The sequence below is a fragment of the Gordionus sp. m RMFG-2023 genome, chromosome 2 (genome assembly GCF_954871325.1).
Source record: "Gordionus sp. m RMFG-2023 chromosome 2, tfGorSpeb1-WG-v2, whole genome shotgun sequence".
Taxonomy (NCBI): domain Eukaryota; kingdom Metazoa; phylum Nematomorpha; class Gordioida; order Chordodea; family Parachordodidae; genus Gordionus; species Gordionus sp. m RMFG-2023.
Window position 1 is genome coordinate 59,407,590 of NC_088776.1, and position 13,540 is coordinate 59,421,129.

The 13,540-nt window shown below is 25.2% G+C and overlaps 2 protein-coding genes across 2 annotated transcripts; one reads left to right on the forward strand and one right to left on the reverse strand.

Moving 5' to 3' along the window:
- The first annotated feature begins 5,175 nt into the window (after window positions 1-5,175).
- Window positions 5,176-6,842, forward strand: LOC135924516 (GATA zinc finger domain-containing protein 4-like). Its single transcript, XM_065459573.1, has 4 exons — window positions 5,176-5,261; window positions 5,380-6,107; window positions 6,194-6,315; window positions 6,564-6,842. Exons 1-4 carry the CDS (start codon window positions 5,176-5,178, stop codon window positions 6,840-6,842), a joined length of 1,215 nt encoding a protein of 404 aa, XP_065315645.1.
- A 1,075-nt stretch (window positions 6,843-7,917) lies between these two features.
- Window positions 7,918-11,728, reverse strand: LOC135924608 (histone chaperone asf1b-B-like). Its single transcript, XM_065459699.1, has 4 exons — window positions 11,590-11,728; window positions 11,421-11,536; window positions 10,830-11,006; window positions 7,918-8,314 (listed from the first exon to the last, which is right to left on the reverse strand). Exons 1-4 carry the CDS (start codon window positions 11,696-11,698, stop codon window positions 8,033-8,035), a joined length of 684 nt encoding a protein of 227 aa, XP_065315771.1. The 5' UTR covers window positions 11,699-11,728; the 3' UTR covers window positions 7,918-8,032.
- Window positions 11,729-13,540: the final 1,812 nt, after the last annotated feature.

Consider the following 13,540-nt stretch of genomic DNA (forward strand, 5'->3'; position numbering starts at 1 on the left):
AGATTTATAGAATCAGTAGTCGGTACATAAAGTTGTCATGGGCAAGAAGGCGTTATCAGACTATAGAGCATTAGAAGCCACAAATAATAAACAAAAGATATAAAAATGAATTGTTAATGGGAGATTGTTAGAGACACAAACAGTATTGAGTCTAATTAAATGAAAAAGTGTCATAATTGTCATTATTTGTAAAATGTAAATTGATTATGTGGTTATTTTTAATTGAAGGATTTTTTTAGTATGCATATTTTATTTGTTAAAATTATTAGAAATGTTTAAAAAGAAGTCGAGTGTAATGTAATAATTAAAGTTATATCTTTCAGTTTATAAATTTTACTTTCTTAATGTTCTGTTATTTTTAATTCTTTAGTTTCTTGACAACCTGTGTCATAATATTACAATTAATAAGAACAAAATTATCGGAATATACCTTAAATAATATTTATATTACAATATTTAAAAAAAATCAGCTTTTATTTTTTTAAATTCAAACAAAATAAATTAAATTTTATCTCACATTAATTTATCAAATAAAATTCAAAATCTTTAGGACCTTCTATATTTTTTTTAAATAACCAGATAAAATCCCAAAGGATCCAAATCCATCCTCTGGTAAAGATATAGTTTAGATTCAACCAAGGGAAGGGCAGACTTGGGATGATAGTGCCAAAAAAAATGAATCATTGACTAAAATCGAGAGTGACAGAACAAATAATAATTCAGTCAAATTTGTAAAAGACTAGAAAATAATAATATATCATACATAGATTTATGTAGGAATATCAGTAAAGCAGAGATGTAAAGGATACCCCTACCCAAAATGCCCATGGTACAATGAGACTCAAAATTTTTACAGATATACGTATCTCAATATGCCTTAAAATAAGAAAATTTGTTTTGTTTATGAAGACAAGCAATGCCTATTAAAAAAAATATTGCTTATTAGGTGCATAGTCTATGTTAGCAATAAATAATATAAGTTGTGGGACTATCTTTTTATAACCAATTTAAAGTAGTAGGTTAAAAAATTTAAGTAATTTCATAGTTTTACTTTTTTTAAATTTAATTCTTATTTTCCAATCAAGATAATATATTGTCTTGTTTTATTGATAATAATGTAAATTTCTGATACAAAGATTTTCTTCGATTTTAATACAAATATTCACTAAGATTAGATAGCTTTTAAGGGATATGTTGTAAATTTTTAAACTATATTAGGATAAACTTGTATAATATAAAGTCTGTAAGAATAATTTTTGTTTATTAGCATAATTTTAGGAAAATATTTTTAAGGGGATAACATCTTTGGAAGAGTAAATTCAGGATGATTATATTAAAAATAATTATTAAAGTAAATGACAGAACTTGGAGATCATAATCATAAGTATTATATTATAGTCACTCTATTCATCTTAATAATTTAATTACTATATACATCTATATAAATAGAGAATTTCACCATTTAATTATATATATCCAATTTAGGGAATCATCTATTCATTGAACTTATAATTTAAAATTTAACTACAAAGAGATTTGGCCATTCTTAAAAGATAAACACCATATTTAGGTGATAGACTTAAAACACATAAGATTAACTTTAAATTAAAAACCTTAAAATGAATGGGATTAACTTTAAATTGAAAGTTATAAAAATAATAATAGTTTTAAATCTGATATAAATTATTTACTATTCTGCTGTTTGTTATTGTAGTTGTAACGAATTAATAACATGACATGTGCAATAACTGACAGTATAAATTCTGAAGCTAAATTAATCATGGATAATCATTGACATAAAATATATACTTTTAATTTTTGAAATACGCCAAGAGGTGACTATAATAAATCATTAAAAAATCTGTCCAAATTTTTGATATAGATTGAATTGGATAGGATGCGACTGAATTCAACCTAGTACATTAACAAATTAATGAACTCCCTGAAAATTAACAAAATATATTAAAGTTATTAACTTTTTTTTATAATTGGCTATCATTTTTTTTTAATTTTAAGTAATTCCCAATTAATGGTGATCACGGATCCTTTTAAAATGTTACATAAACTCAAATTGCCGTATTCCGAGAAAAATGTCTTTCACTCGGATCTCAAATAGAGCCTCATTTTGCCCTCTCCCCTATACGTTTTTTAAATAATTTATATATTTGTTGTTTTAAATTATTTACTAAACTAGGGAGGGCTACGCCTTAGTTATTAACTAAATAAACAGATTTTTTTATGAAAATAAAAAATCATATATAAAATGTAATGAATGCTTCATAAACGCAACAAGATTAATAATAAACTAAACAACTCTAACTGTGATGGATTATAAAGTTTTTAAAAGACTTATGAGTATAAGATCCACTAAAAGAAATACCTTCATACAATTGATCCTCTTCTATTTTTTAAATTATGAATTGTCATTATTATGTTTGATGAACAAAACAAGGATTATCTTATCACATCGGAAAATAACCTTTTAAATTCCTTGACTCCTTGGAAATCTTAGGCATTTTCATGTCAGACGGTGTTTTAAATAAGCTCGTTTTTTTGAAAAAAATGATTAATGGCGTTCCTTTTATTTTTGACGAACTTTGAATGTGAACGCTTTCCTTTTTATGACGAACGTGTTCAAACACTTTTTATTTTATTTGACAATTTTAATTTATACGAATTTTTTAAGAAAAAAGTCTTAAATTTTATAGTCAACTGTTTTTCCTTTTCCACAATCGATTTTTTTAACACGTCATATTATAGTTTGTTAATTAGAATATTATTGTTTATATTTTGATTTAATAGATTAGCATATAGCATGGATATTATTATTTCATCATCTGATTCTGAAATTCAAAATCAGATGATTTTACATTACCATGGCCCATATATGATAAATAATTTATAGTACTTATATTGAAGAAACTAATTCAATACTTACCAAATGTAAAATGTGCCTAAGAAATATTTTAACAGTTTTAAAATCTTCAGGTTCCAATTTAAAACGACATTAGATTGCAATATTAATTATAATATATAACTAAGTAATATTATATAACTAAGTAATATTATATAACTAAGTAAAATGATTAAATTGAAGAAGAAATGCATTTGGGCTATTTAACCCAGCAATAACGATAGTTATTTTAAAATTAAAGAAAATAAGTTACCTAAAATATGGTAAATCATTGATAAACGCAGTAATAAATTGGATTAATAAAAGGTATTTAACCTAAAGATCAATATGTTTTTTCTGAAATTTTACATCCAATATTCAAGCTACAAGGGCCATGGATATAACTTTCACAGAACGAACCTATAAATAATAAACTAGCGTTATTGAAAAAATGCATTTGAAAACCTAGAAAGAAATGATAATGTAAGAATTCTTAATTTCGGGATATCCTTTTTTTTGAGGAGGAAATAGAGGGATGGATTGGAGTAGGATAACTTATCTCAATTTTTTGAAGCAAAAGACAAACAATAAATTTTTTTAATAAATTCCCCATGTTAAAGTAATTGTTCATTAAGTATATTATCGCAATCCCCTCATCTGCCCCTGTAGAGCGCGTTTTTAATATAATTAATGCTGTTTTTAATGCCAAACGTTCTTGTCTATCAGTTAAAATTTTTTTAAAAAACAATTGATATTAAAAATTAACAAGAAAATTTTTTATAAATAAAAATATCTTTTTATTCGCTATATTATATTGCATTTATAATTATATTATCAAAATAAACTATATTATTTTTTAGCATGGCTAATATATTGTGTTAAACCCAATGACATATATATGTCATTGGTTAAAACATATAAGACATTTATTTATTATATTAAATTATATTTAAAAAAATTTATCATAAAATTTTGACCGAACGTGAACGCGTTCCTTTTTTTTTAAAGTGAAAGTGTTTGATTTTTGTCGATGAACGGTGAACGCGTTTGATCTTTTTAGAAATGTTTATAGCACTAGAGTAAGGTTGTTGAATAATATAAATTATTATCTGTTATTCATATTCTATCTTTATTTTAGTTTTATAAGTCGTAATTGTGTTATTCATATTATGTCTTTATTTTAGTCGTAACGTATATTATTCATTATACCTTTATTTTAGTTTTACTTTAAGATTATATTTTCATTTTAGTTTTACTTTAAGTTAACCTTTTTATATTTATTCAAATTTAGTAAAAAGATATATATATATGTTATAAAAAAGATATAAAATAGATAAAAAAATAATAGTTTTACTTTTCTTCATGTTGCCTAGGTTGAGGAATGGCAAAAAATACTCGCCACTATGTAATGCATTTTTTTAAATTTTTTTTAAAACAATTTTTTTTTTCTTCCATATTTTATTATGGTGAGATGTTATATGCAAAAACATTAAATAAAATAAAAAATAAAATCCTATATAAGGAAGGCATATTAAGGTAAAAATTATTTTTACAATGTTTTCTTTTAAATTGATAAATATACCATATGAAGTGTCTATCTATGACATCCTTTGGGAATTTACGTATGATAGTGACATCTAATATTCAAGAGAACCCACTAGTGGTGATGTCATATTTAAATTTTTTAGTCTCAAAGAGAAGCTTCGATATTTTGAATAACTAAACGGAAAATATTATGCTTATAATGATTTGGAGTTTATACAACTCCGTTGTATATTTTTAAAAATATAACGTGTCATTATTAATTTCAAATGATTATATGATATATTATAAAAATTATCAATAAATGGACACTAAACCTGATTTCATATTTTATAAATTTCCAACACTGAGATTTACTTAGATAGTGTTAAGTTATTTATCGACCAGCACATTACCGGACTCCATTAAAATAAATACTTTACTTAATAATTTATCTGATGATGTGTTTGATAATATTAAATCAATTTGCTCTGATACCGATATATTAGATCTTAAGATAGTGATTAAGAAATTGGGATACCTTTTACCTAGACAAGATAAAAATATTTTAATATATAAATTTAATTTAACACATCAGAATTCGAGTGAGAATTTCATGCAATGGTACATAAGAGTATCAAAGTTGCATAAAAAATGCAATTTTTCAGACGACAGTAGTTAAAGAAAAATTACTTACATCTACCTTAAATGACAAAAAAAAATATAAATTTTGTAAAAATATTAATTTAACCTTAAACGAAATGTTGGAGTTAGGAAGTAGAAGATTAGATAGTATTAATGATAAACCAGATATTGATAATATAAGTTATATGAATCACGATAAAAAGTCTGATAAAGATAAAAACTTTAACAATATATGACAATAATAATTATTTTAGACCTGATAATAATTTTAGAAACAATTTTAGAAATAATTATGATAATAGAGATAATAATTATAATAGGAATAAAAATAGGAATTACGACAATAATAATAATTTTAGATACTATGATAGGAATTACGGTAATAATAATTCTAGATACCAAGATAATTATAATAACTATAACTACAACAACTATCGCTACAACAATAATAATCAATCTAATTATGGTAGAAATAATACATGGCATGATAATAATCAAAGAAAACAGATCCAATACGGTGACGGAAATCGTAACAATTCCCAATCTTATAGCAACAATTCAAATAATTATAGAGGTAGCGACAACAGTCAGAGAAAGCAAATACAATATAACAACAATTCAAATAATTATTGTGGTAGCGACAACAATAATAGAAAGCAAATACAATACAACAACAATGATTACAATATGAATATTGAAGAGAAAGTCGACTCTACAAAGAATAAAGATGATAACGATTTTAATGTTAACAACTTATCTGGGGACATGCTTAATGATAAAGATAATGCATTTATGACTACTTTAAAAGTGAATGATATTGTTACAAGTATGCAAGTTGATACAGGTTCCAAACATACTATCATACCTCATGGTCTGGCTAAAAAACTTGGTGTTAGAGATGTTAAGAAATCCGAGTTACAACTTACCGCTTATGACGGAAATTTAATTAAGATCATCGGCATTACACAAGTTAAAGTGACTTATGAAGGTATCTCAAAATATTTACAAGCGGTAGTCGTTGAATCAAGGAAAAATGCCTTGTTAGGACGTACATGGATCAACGATTTCAAAAATATTTTAAATAAATTTATAGCAAATATTGACACTAAGATGAAATAAAAAAATTGATTAAAGAGTGCGAATCCAAATTGACTAACGGGCCAATCAACAAAGCAAGTGTCAAGTTACATTTAAAAAGAGATGCCCAACCTAAAATTATACCACCTAGACGTATTCCTTATTCAAAAGTTGATCTTGTGAGCAATGAACATAAAAAATGGATACATGATAAAATTTGAGCCTGTGAATGATGTCCGATGGGCAAGTCCTATCACCGCCACAAAGATGATGGGAGCATTAGGCTTTGTGTTGATTTTAAGGACACTGTAAACCCAGCTCTTGAAGATTTTAGATACCCTCTAGAAACGAATTAATGATCTAAATAGCTAAACTTTCAGAAGGAAAAATTTTTACGAAGATTGACTTTAAAAATGCTTTCTTACAGGTCCCGATTGATAAGAGTTGCAGAAATATTTTAACTATATCTACGCACAAGGGATTTTACCGATTTACTAGACTTCCTTTTGAGCTTAAGACCTTATCTGCAATCTTCCAACAAATCATGGATGAAATCTTCCGTGACATGGAAGACGTCATATTTTATATTGATGATTTACTTATAACTGGGGAAAACGATAAAGCCCACCTTAATAACATAAAAAAAGTGTTTGATAGAATATCATCCTTTGGGCTAATACCTAATCTCAACAAAAGTGTTCTTTAAAAATAAAGTGAGGTTCCTGGGTCATGATATTGACGCCAAGGGAATTCATGCTAATCACGACAAAATTGAAGCAATAATATGCCAGAACCAAAATCAGCTGCTGAATTATCAACGTTTCTGGGAATGGCTGGCTACTATAGAAAATTTTTGAACAATTTTGCAGAAATAGCCGATCCTCTATATAAAAAAAATGGGCTTGGAACTTAGAACACTCTAAAAGTTTTAATCATCTTAAGAAGTTGATTAGTCTTCATCCTGCTTAGACATATTTTAACCCTGAATTAGCTATAGGGATGATTTCAATTATTATTAAGGCAAACATAGATAAAAACAAAAAAATCATTATTTTCAAAAATGGATGTAAGTTGAATGGTTGTCCTTGGTCGTTAGAAAAGTTTTTAGAATATGCATTATTATTTATGTTTTGATTCTCTTTATCTATAACTTCAATTACTATTTCCTAAATAACTAATATGAATGTGTTTCCATATACAAAAATCTTGCAGCCACAGATGCCAAGCTTATTTGATAAGATAAGAATTAAGAGATATTATTTAATCTTTCTAAAGTAATAATTAATGTACCAACATATTTTGTGGTAAATTCAAAATAAAAATTTATCACTTGGTAAATTAGATAAAAGGGAATATTTATAGCTCTATCCTGAATACATTTAAAAGTATAAGATATTTGTATTAATTAATTAGTAAATAATATAGGTATAACTTTTAAACCAATATACCATTACTATTGAATTAATATATAAGCTATTTGTAAGTGGTAAATATTGGTTTTATTGTCAGTTCCAACACACAATATTTAACTCATAAAAGTACTATTTTAAATATTATATGGTTTGAATTTGTTTAAACATTTAGAAGTTTGGGTTTAAAAAAAATCAGAGCATGCTACAGGGTTTATAAATGGGATTCGATTTTTTCTGAAGGTATATTTTTAACTAAGAGTAGACGTGATGGCTAGAATGCCATCCAAATTAATATAACTTCTATAAACTTTGTCATATTTAAAAAAATTAAATAAATATTTTATTAATAAAATATGACATTGAGTTGATTCATATGAAATGCGTTAATTTTAATCATTATATTAAATTAGGTATTTATTCGTACAATCACAAGTAGTAAGGTGTATAAAATATTATCAAAAATTATGATGCGATTATTAAACTATCAAGAGGTTATTTCCATAGATATATTATTGCTTTGGCATTCGTTTTCTAGATTAATGTTAGATTTAATTTCGTTTGGAATTTCTAATGTATCTGTTTTACGTGTTTCGTCTGTTTGTAAATCGGTAGATGATATATTATTCGGAGGATGTATATTATTTTCTGTTGTGGGTGAAGTAACGTTATTGTTATCGGCTATTTGATTATTGTTTGGAACACTTTCTCCCCAGTCTATAGTAAATTTAGTTACCCTAGGATTGGTGGCTAAAATATTCCTTTGCAACTGGTGAATTTTTTCAAAAAAAAAATATAAATAGATATTATATTGATAACTTAAAAAAAACAATTCACTAAAATGCAAAAGTTGGCAGTGAAAGTTAATGAATCATATTAAGGTTTTAAAAAAGAAATTAAGTAGTTATATTTTTTATATTATCTCCTGTTGTTATTTTGGATAAACCAGGTTGTGGCTAAGCTTAAACCCGATTTTTAAATCTTTCGCTTCTTTTTCTTTTGCGCATGATTTATTATTTTTTATTCATTCATTTTAATTTATGATTAAGTTTTTGTGAATTTTACTAAGTGGAGTGAGAAATATCCATATTTAACGATAGTTTTCAATGTTTTTTTAATGAAAAAATCTTAATTTTCGTAAAAATTTAAAATTTGATTAGTTAATTATTTTTAGCCATAAAACAAAGTTTTGCTGTTGTAAATATTTTCGTAAATGATTGATTTTAAGATGTATAAAAATTCGAAAAAAATTTATCTCATTTGATTTTTCAAATTACATTTATATATATTTATTTGAGACTAATTCTGAGCATTTCTATTTTTCTTTCTAATTTACTATATAATCTGATCATTTAATATATATATCAAAAATTTTGCAAGGAAAAACTTGCATGGTTAACCCAGATTTTTTTTTCAGGTCTGGCCCCAATTTTTTAAAAATATATTTTATTTATTTTTCAAATGCATTGTCAGTCTAAGTATTATTATATGTCATTGGGCCCAACATTCTGGCCCATGTACCCAGGCTCAGGACCTGCAGGTCTGATATAATATATAAATATACATAATAAAGTAATAGATATATTGTAATATGAAGGAACAATATTATTATATTCTCTTCCTCATTCATCACGTGAGGCATTGATGATCTAACATTATATAGTAAGGTTTAAATATTTTTAAAGTGTTATATGGGAATGGGCTTGGCCTGTTTGAAATCTTGCCACCCCCCTCCTCATTATTATGTTGGTGAATTACTTTTCTATATCATTTTTTTACAATAATAAAATATTTTAAAGATATTTATTTAAATTAGTTGGAATAAATGAAATTGATTTCATTTTGATATGTTATTTTAATTTGGATTTTTTTTTAAAAAAAATTATCAATCTTTTAAGCTATTCATTAGACAAAAAAAAAGAGGCAAAATAAATTCTTCCAAAATTATAATGGCAATTGTCAAAATAAGTTATTGAAATATGAAAAGTAATGATTGATGAGAACCCCAAACCCTTGAGATTATTGAACATGAACTTTTTTTTAAAAAAAAACCGAAGATTTCAAGCTTGGTTAGAAAGGTTAAAATTGTAAAAAAAATAAATATTTGCCACTGTATAATTTATATTTGTTAAGTAGCAAAAAAAGCAAGTATGGACATAATATTCAACATGTCCTGAATTCATCACACCATGGGCATTGGGAGAATTAAATTTTATAATTTGTATTTATTTTAAATATCAGTCATTTGTACCTTAAATAGTTTGATAACAAAATAATTTTTACGAATTCTTAAACTCAAATCAATCTAACCATAAAAGGTAGTAGCTGCATTGTATTTAGTAGCCATTTACGATAGAATTAGGTTAAAGCTATGGATAATAATTATATTTTTAATTATATAAATTAATTTTGGTATAAAAAATGATAACTGTTCATAGAAATTTCCAGATTCTTTTTAACATCATGATTTAAAGATGCTTCCAAAAAATTTAGATTAATTTTACATGAAAAATGACCAATAATTAAAAAAAATCAATTATATAAAATAAGATCTTTAATAAAATTTGATTAATATATATTAATTGTATAAAACATCTATATATATAAAAAACTTTTCCTTGGATTTTGCATGAATGCCATATTACAATATATAATGTTATAGTTTTTCTCTATTTAAAATACGAAGAAAATTTTTTTTTCGCTTTAAGCTGTGATTAGAACATCAAAAAATTTAATTTAAAAGCTTTCAAAATTTTACCAAAAAAACCTTTTTTAATAAAAAAAAATAAAATTATGGACAAAACAGATTTGCAAAATTTTCAAAATATCAATAAGGTTTCCTCAAAGTCTTAAAACTATTGACCAATTTTGGAGAAAATCTTAAAATCTTTAAAAAATTTTTTTAATAAACTAAATAAACTTTTCCAAAAAATTTATACTATATGAGCCATTTTGAAAATCACTAATAATAGCCATTTTATTATAAAAAGAACTAGAAGTTATGATGATAATAGTTATGGCAAATTAGCCAAAAGCAAACCAATTTCATTGCTTACAACTAATCAGCTATAACCATTTTATCCGTTAATTAGTCAGTTTAGCCAATAAAAGTTGGCTAAATTTAGCAGAGTGCCATCTCTACTCACTCACACAAAATATATTTATATAATTATTTTAATTTGTATAATTAGAAAAATATAAAGTCTGTCACTCAGAAAAAGATTCAAACTAAAAAGTTAAAAATAGATTTAGCAGCAAAAATGGATAAAAAATATTGGAATTACTTTAGTAAAATCAGGAATGGCTGGAGGATTTTCCCTTATTTCAGGATCTGCGTATTCTACATTAACATAATAACCTATACGTACAAACTCTCTTTCCTTGTAAGAGCATGTTAAGAGCAATACTGTAATTCCCACACAATCAGCTACTGGTATCTTAGAACTATCCGGTGGTGGGGCCTTAAAAATTTATAAAGAAATATCGATTAGAAAGTATTAAATATATATAAAATTTAGTCAAGTGAGCAAGATATATAAAAAAAATTATAGATTCATTTTTATAAATGTTTTAATAAAATTAACTGAAATTCAATAACCTACATCTATAACAAGGTAATATTTAAAATTATAAAATAAATATAACCTTCAAAATATAATATTGCAAAAATAGTTTCTATGAAATTCAAGTAAAATAATTATATAAATAAGTGTGATATATTGTCATCATCTAAAAATAAAAAATAATTACTGATAAAAATATTAATCAAAATCCTTATTTTCCAACAATATAATTATAAATTTTTTATAGAATTCTCTTATTAAGATGTATTTCTCATTTAATAATTTAAGATTAATGTATAATATTAAAATTACTTGGAATAAAAATTTATGTGTTCCAGCAGGTATAGGTCCAACTAAAACGGAGTCTAGAACTTGATCATATTCTTCACTTTCTGCTGATCCAACGTAAATTATTTTCCACTCCAAATCTAATTCATAGTTGAAAGAAATGGAATATTTTTATATTAGAAATGCTTGTTACCTTCTGGAAGATCTTCATAAGAATCAAATACAATTTCGAATTGAAATTGATTGTTAAAGAAACATGGATTATCTAAAACTAATACATTTACTACATTCACTTTGGACATATTTATAATTTTCTATGATTATTAAATTTTAATGAATACGTGATACGTGATAAAAGCGTTTTCGCCCTCTGGTTGTGGATACAACAGAGCTACGCTAGGTTTTCCTCAAAAATTGCGCGAAAAAAGTTGATTAATAAATAAGGTTAGAAATTTGCATTCAAATGTAAATTATTACTAAACCATGACCTACCTTATACTTTGTCTAATATCTAAAAATCTATGAAAAATATATATAATAGCGACAATGTGTCTTTTTTCAGTTGTATCTTATTTTTACAACTTTAAATCAATTTTTGAACGTGTTTTTTAATAACATTTGATTTTGACGGAAATGTATCCCATCATATTTGGAATACCTACCTTAGGTGTGGGCATTAGCAAATTTGTCTTGTTATTCGTAGTAACAGATGATTTGCTATAAAAGGTGGGTAGTCTTTTTCAATATTAATTTTAAATTTTTTATGCTATCTGATATGGGTTATATTTGAGAGAACCAAGCGATGCTCTGGTCCTAGGGCTAGACACTTAATTATAATGTTTCAACTATCACTTATCAAATATAAATAACTATCCTATAAATTCGAGACAATTTAGCAGGAACATTTGAATTCAATAAAATTTATATTAGTTTTCCAAATAAATTTTATGTAAATTATAAATGACTTAAAGGTTAAGTGCAAAATTATATACACTTCATTAAATAGGTTTTCTAAATAAGTTGGAACACATTTCCGGTAAGATCATATTTTTGAATTTAAAAAAAGAGCTCAAAAAATAATTAAGTTGAAAAAATAACACAATGGCAGAAAAAATACATTGCTGCTAGCATATAATATTTTTGTATTATGTAATAAAATTACCAATAGATTATTTGCAAATATTAATATAATTTATATCTTAGAAAATTATAAATATTAAAGTTAAATAGATAATAACAAAGAGGGCTCAATAATCTAATTTTGTTTTTTTTTACCCCACTCGAGAATTTTATTGATATGTCCCTGCAATTTCACCCCTATCCCATTAATTATTTTATTAAAGATTCCCTACCACTTATCCTAGACATGGTAAGCCTCTGTATCCTTGTAAATGAAAGAAGAAAGAAAGAAAGAAAAAGTAAAAAACTTTCTGCCCTGAAGTACATGGGAAAAGGTTTGTAATATTTTATTTATAAATTTTTGTCTTCATAATCAACTTAAATCAGTCAATAAACCGGGGGGGGGGGGTGATAAAAAAATAAATTCCTTTAAAATATTTTGTATGGGAGTGTGTGTTAATTTTTTGTGGATATTTTTTTAAACAGTTAATATAGACTATGAAATATAATTTTAATTAAGATAATAACTTTTCAAATCCTATAATTGAGATGATAGCTAACAACTAATTGATTATCATCAAATAATGTTTATTTGTTATTCCTAGCTTATTTTTTGACTCTGAATAGTTTTAATTAAGATTTGGCTGGAAATTTACAAATGTTAGCTCGTTATACGATTCATTATATCATGGGGTTGCTAGAAAAACTACTTTTAGGGAAGTGGGGGGGGGAGGTATGGAAGATTTTGGTGAGGGGTTTGCTTTCAACAAATTTTCTGTCATAGACGCTAATACCAGTAGAGCAATAAAATTGTATTAAAAATAAAAAAAATTAAAGTTGGCAGAATGGTCTTTGATAAATTTTTACTGTTCCCTGCTTAGAGCGGTTACCTTAATAGAATAGTTTATAAATAAAATTTAAAAAGTTGACCATATGGAATGGTTATTTTAGTGAAATGCTCACTATATATTTTTAGTTACCAATTGCACTGCCAGACCAGGCCCGGGTATTGTATTTAAAAAAAT

Coding starts and splice junctions, on each gene's coding strand:
- LOC135924516 (XM_065459573.1), top strand. CDS start 5,176: ATGTTGGAGTTAGGAAGTAGAAGATTAGATAGTATTAATGATAAACCA. Junction 6,108..6,193: donor GAAAAATGCCTTGTTAGGAC/GTACATGGATCA, acceptor AATTGATTAAAG/AGTGCGAATCCAAATTGACT. Junction 6,316..6,563: donor CTTATTCAAAAGTTGATCTT/GTGAGCAATGAA, acceptor GCTTTCTTACAG/GTCCCGATTGATAAGAGTTG.
- LOC135924608 (XM_065459699.1), bottom strand. CDS start 11,698: ATGTCCAAAGTGAATGTAGTAAATGTATTAGTTTTAGATAATCCATGT. Junction 11,537..11,589: donor TTATGAAGATCTTCCAGAAG/GTAACAAGCATT, acceptor ACTATGAATTAG/ATTTGGAGTGGAAAATAATT. Junction 11,007..11,420: donor CACATAAATTTTTATTCCAA/GTAATTTTAATA, acceptor TAAATTTTTAAG/GCCCCACCACCGGATAGTTC.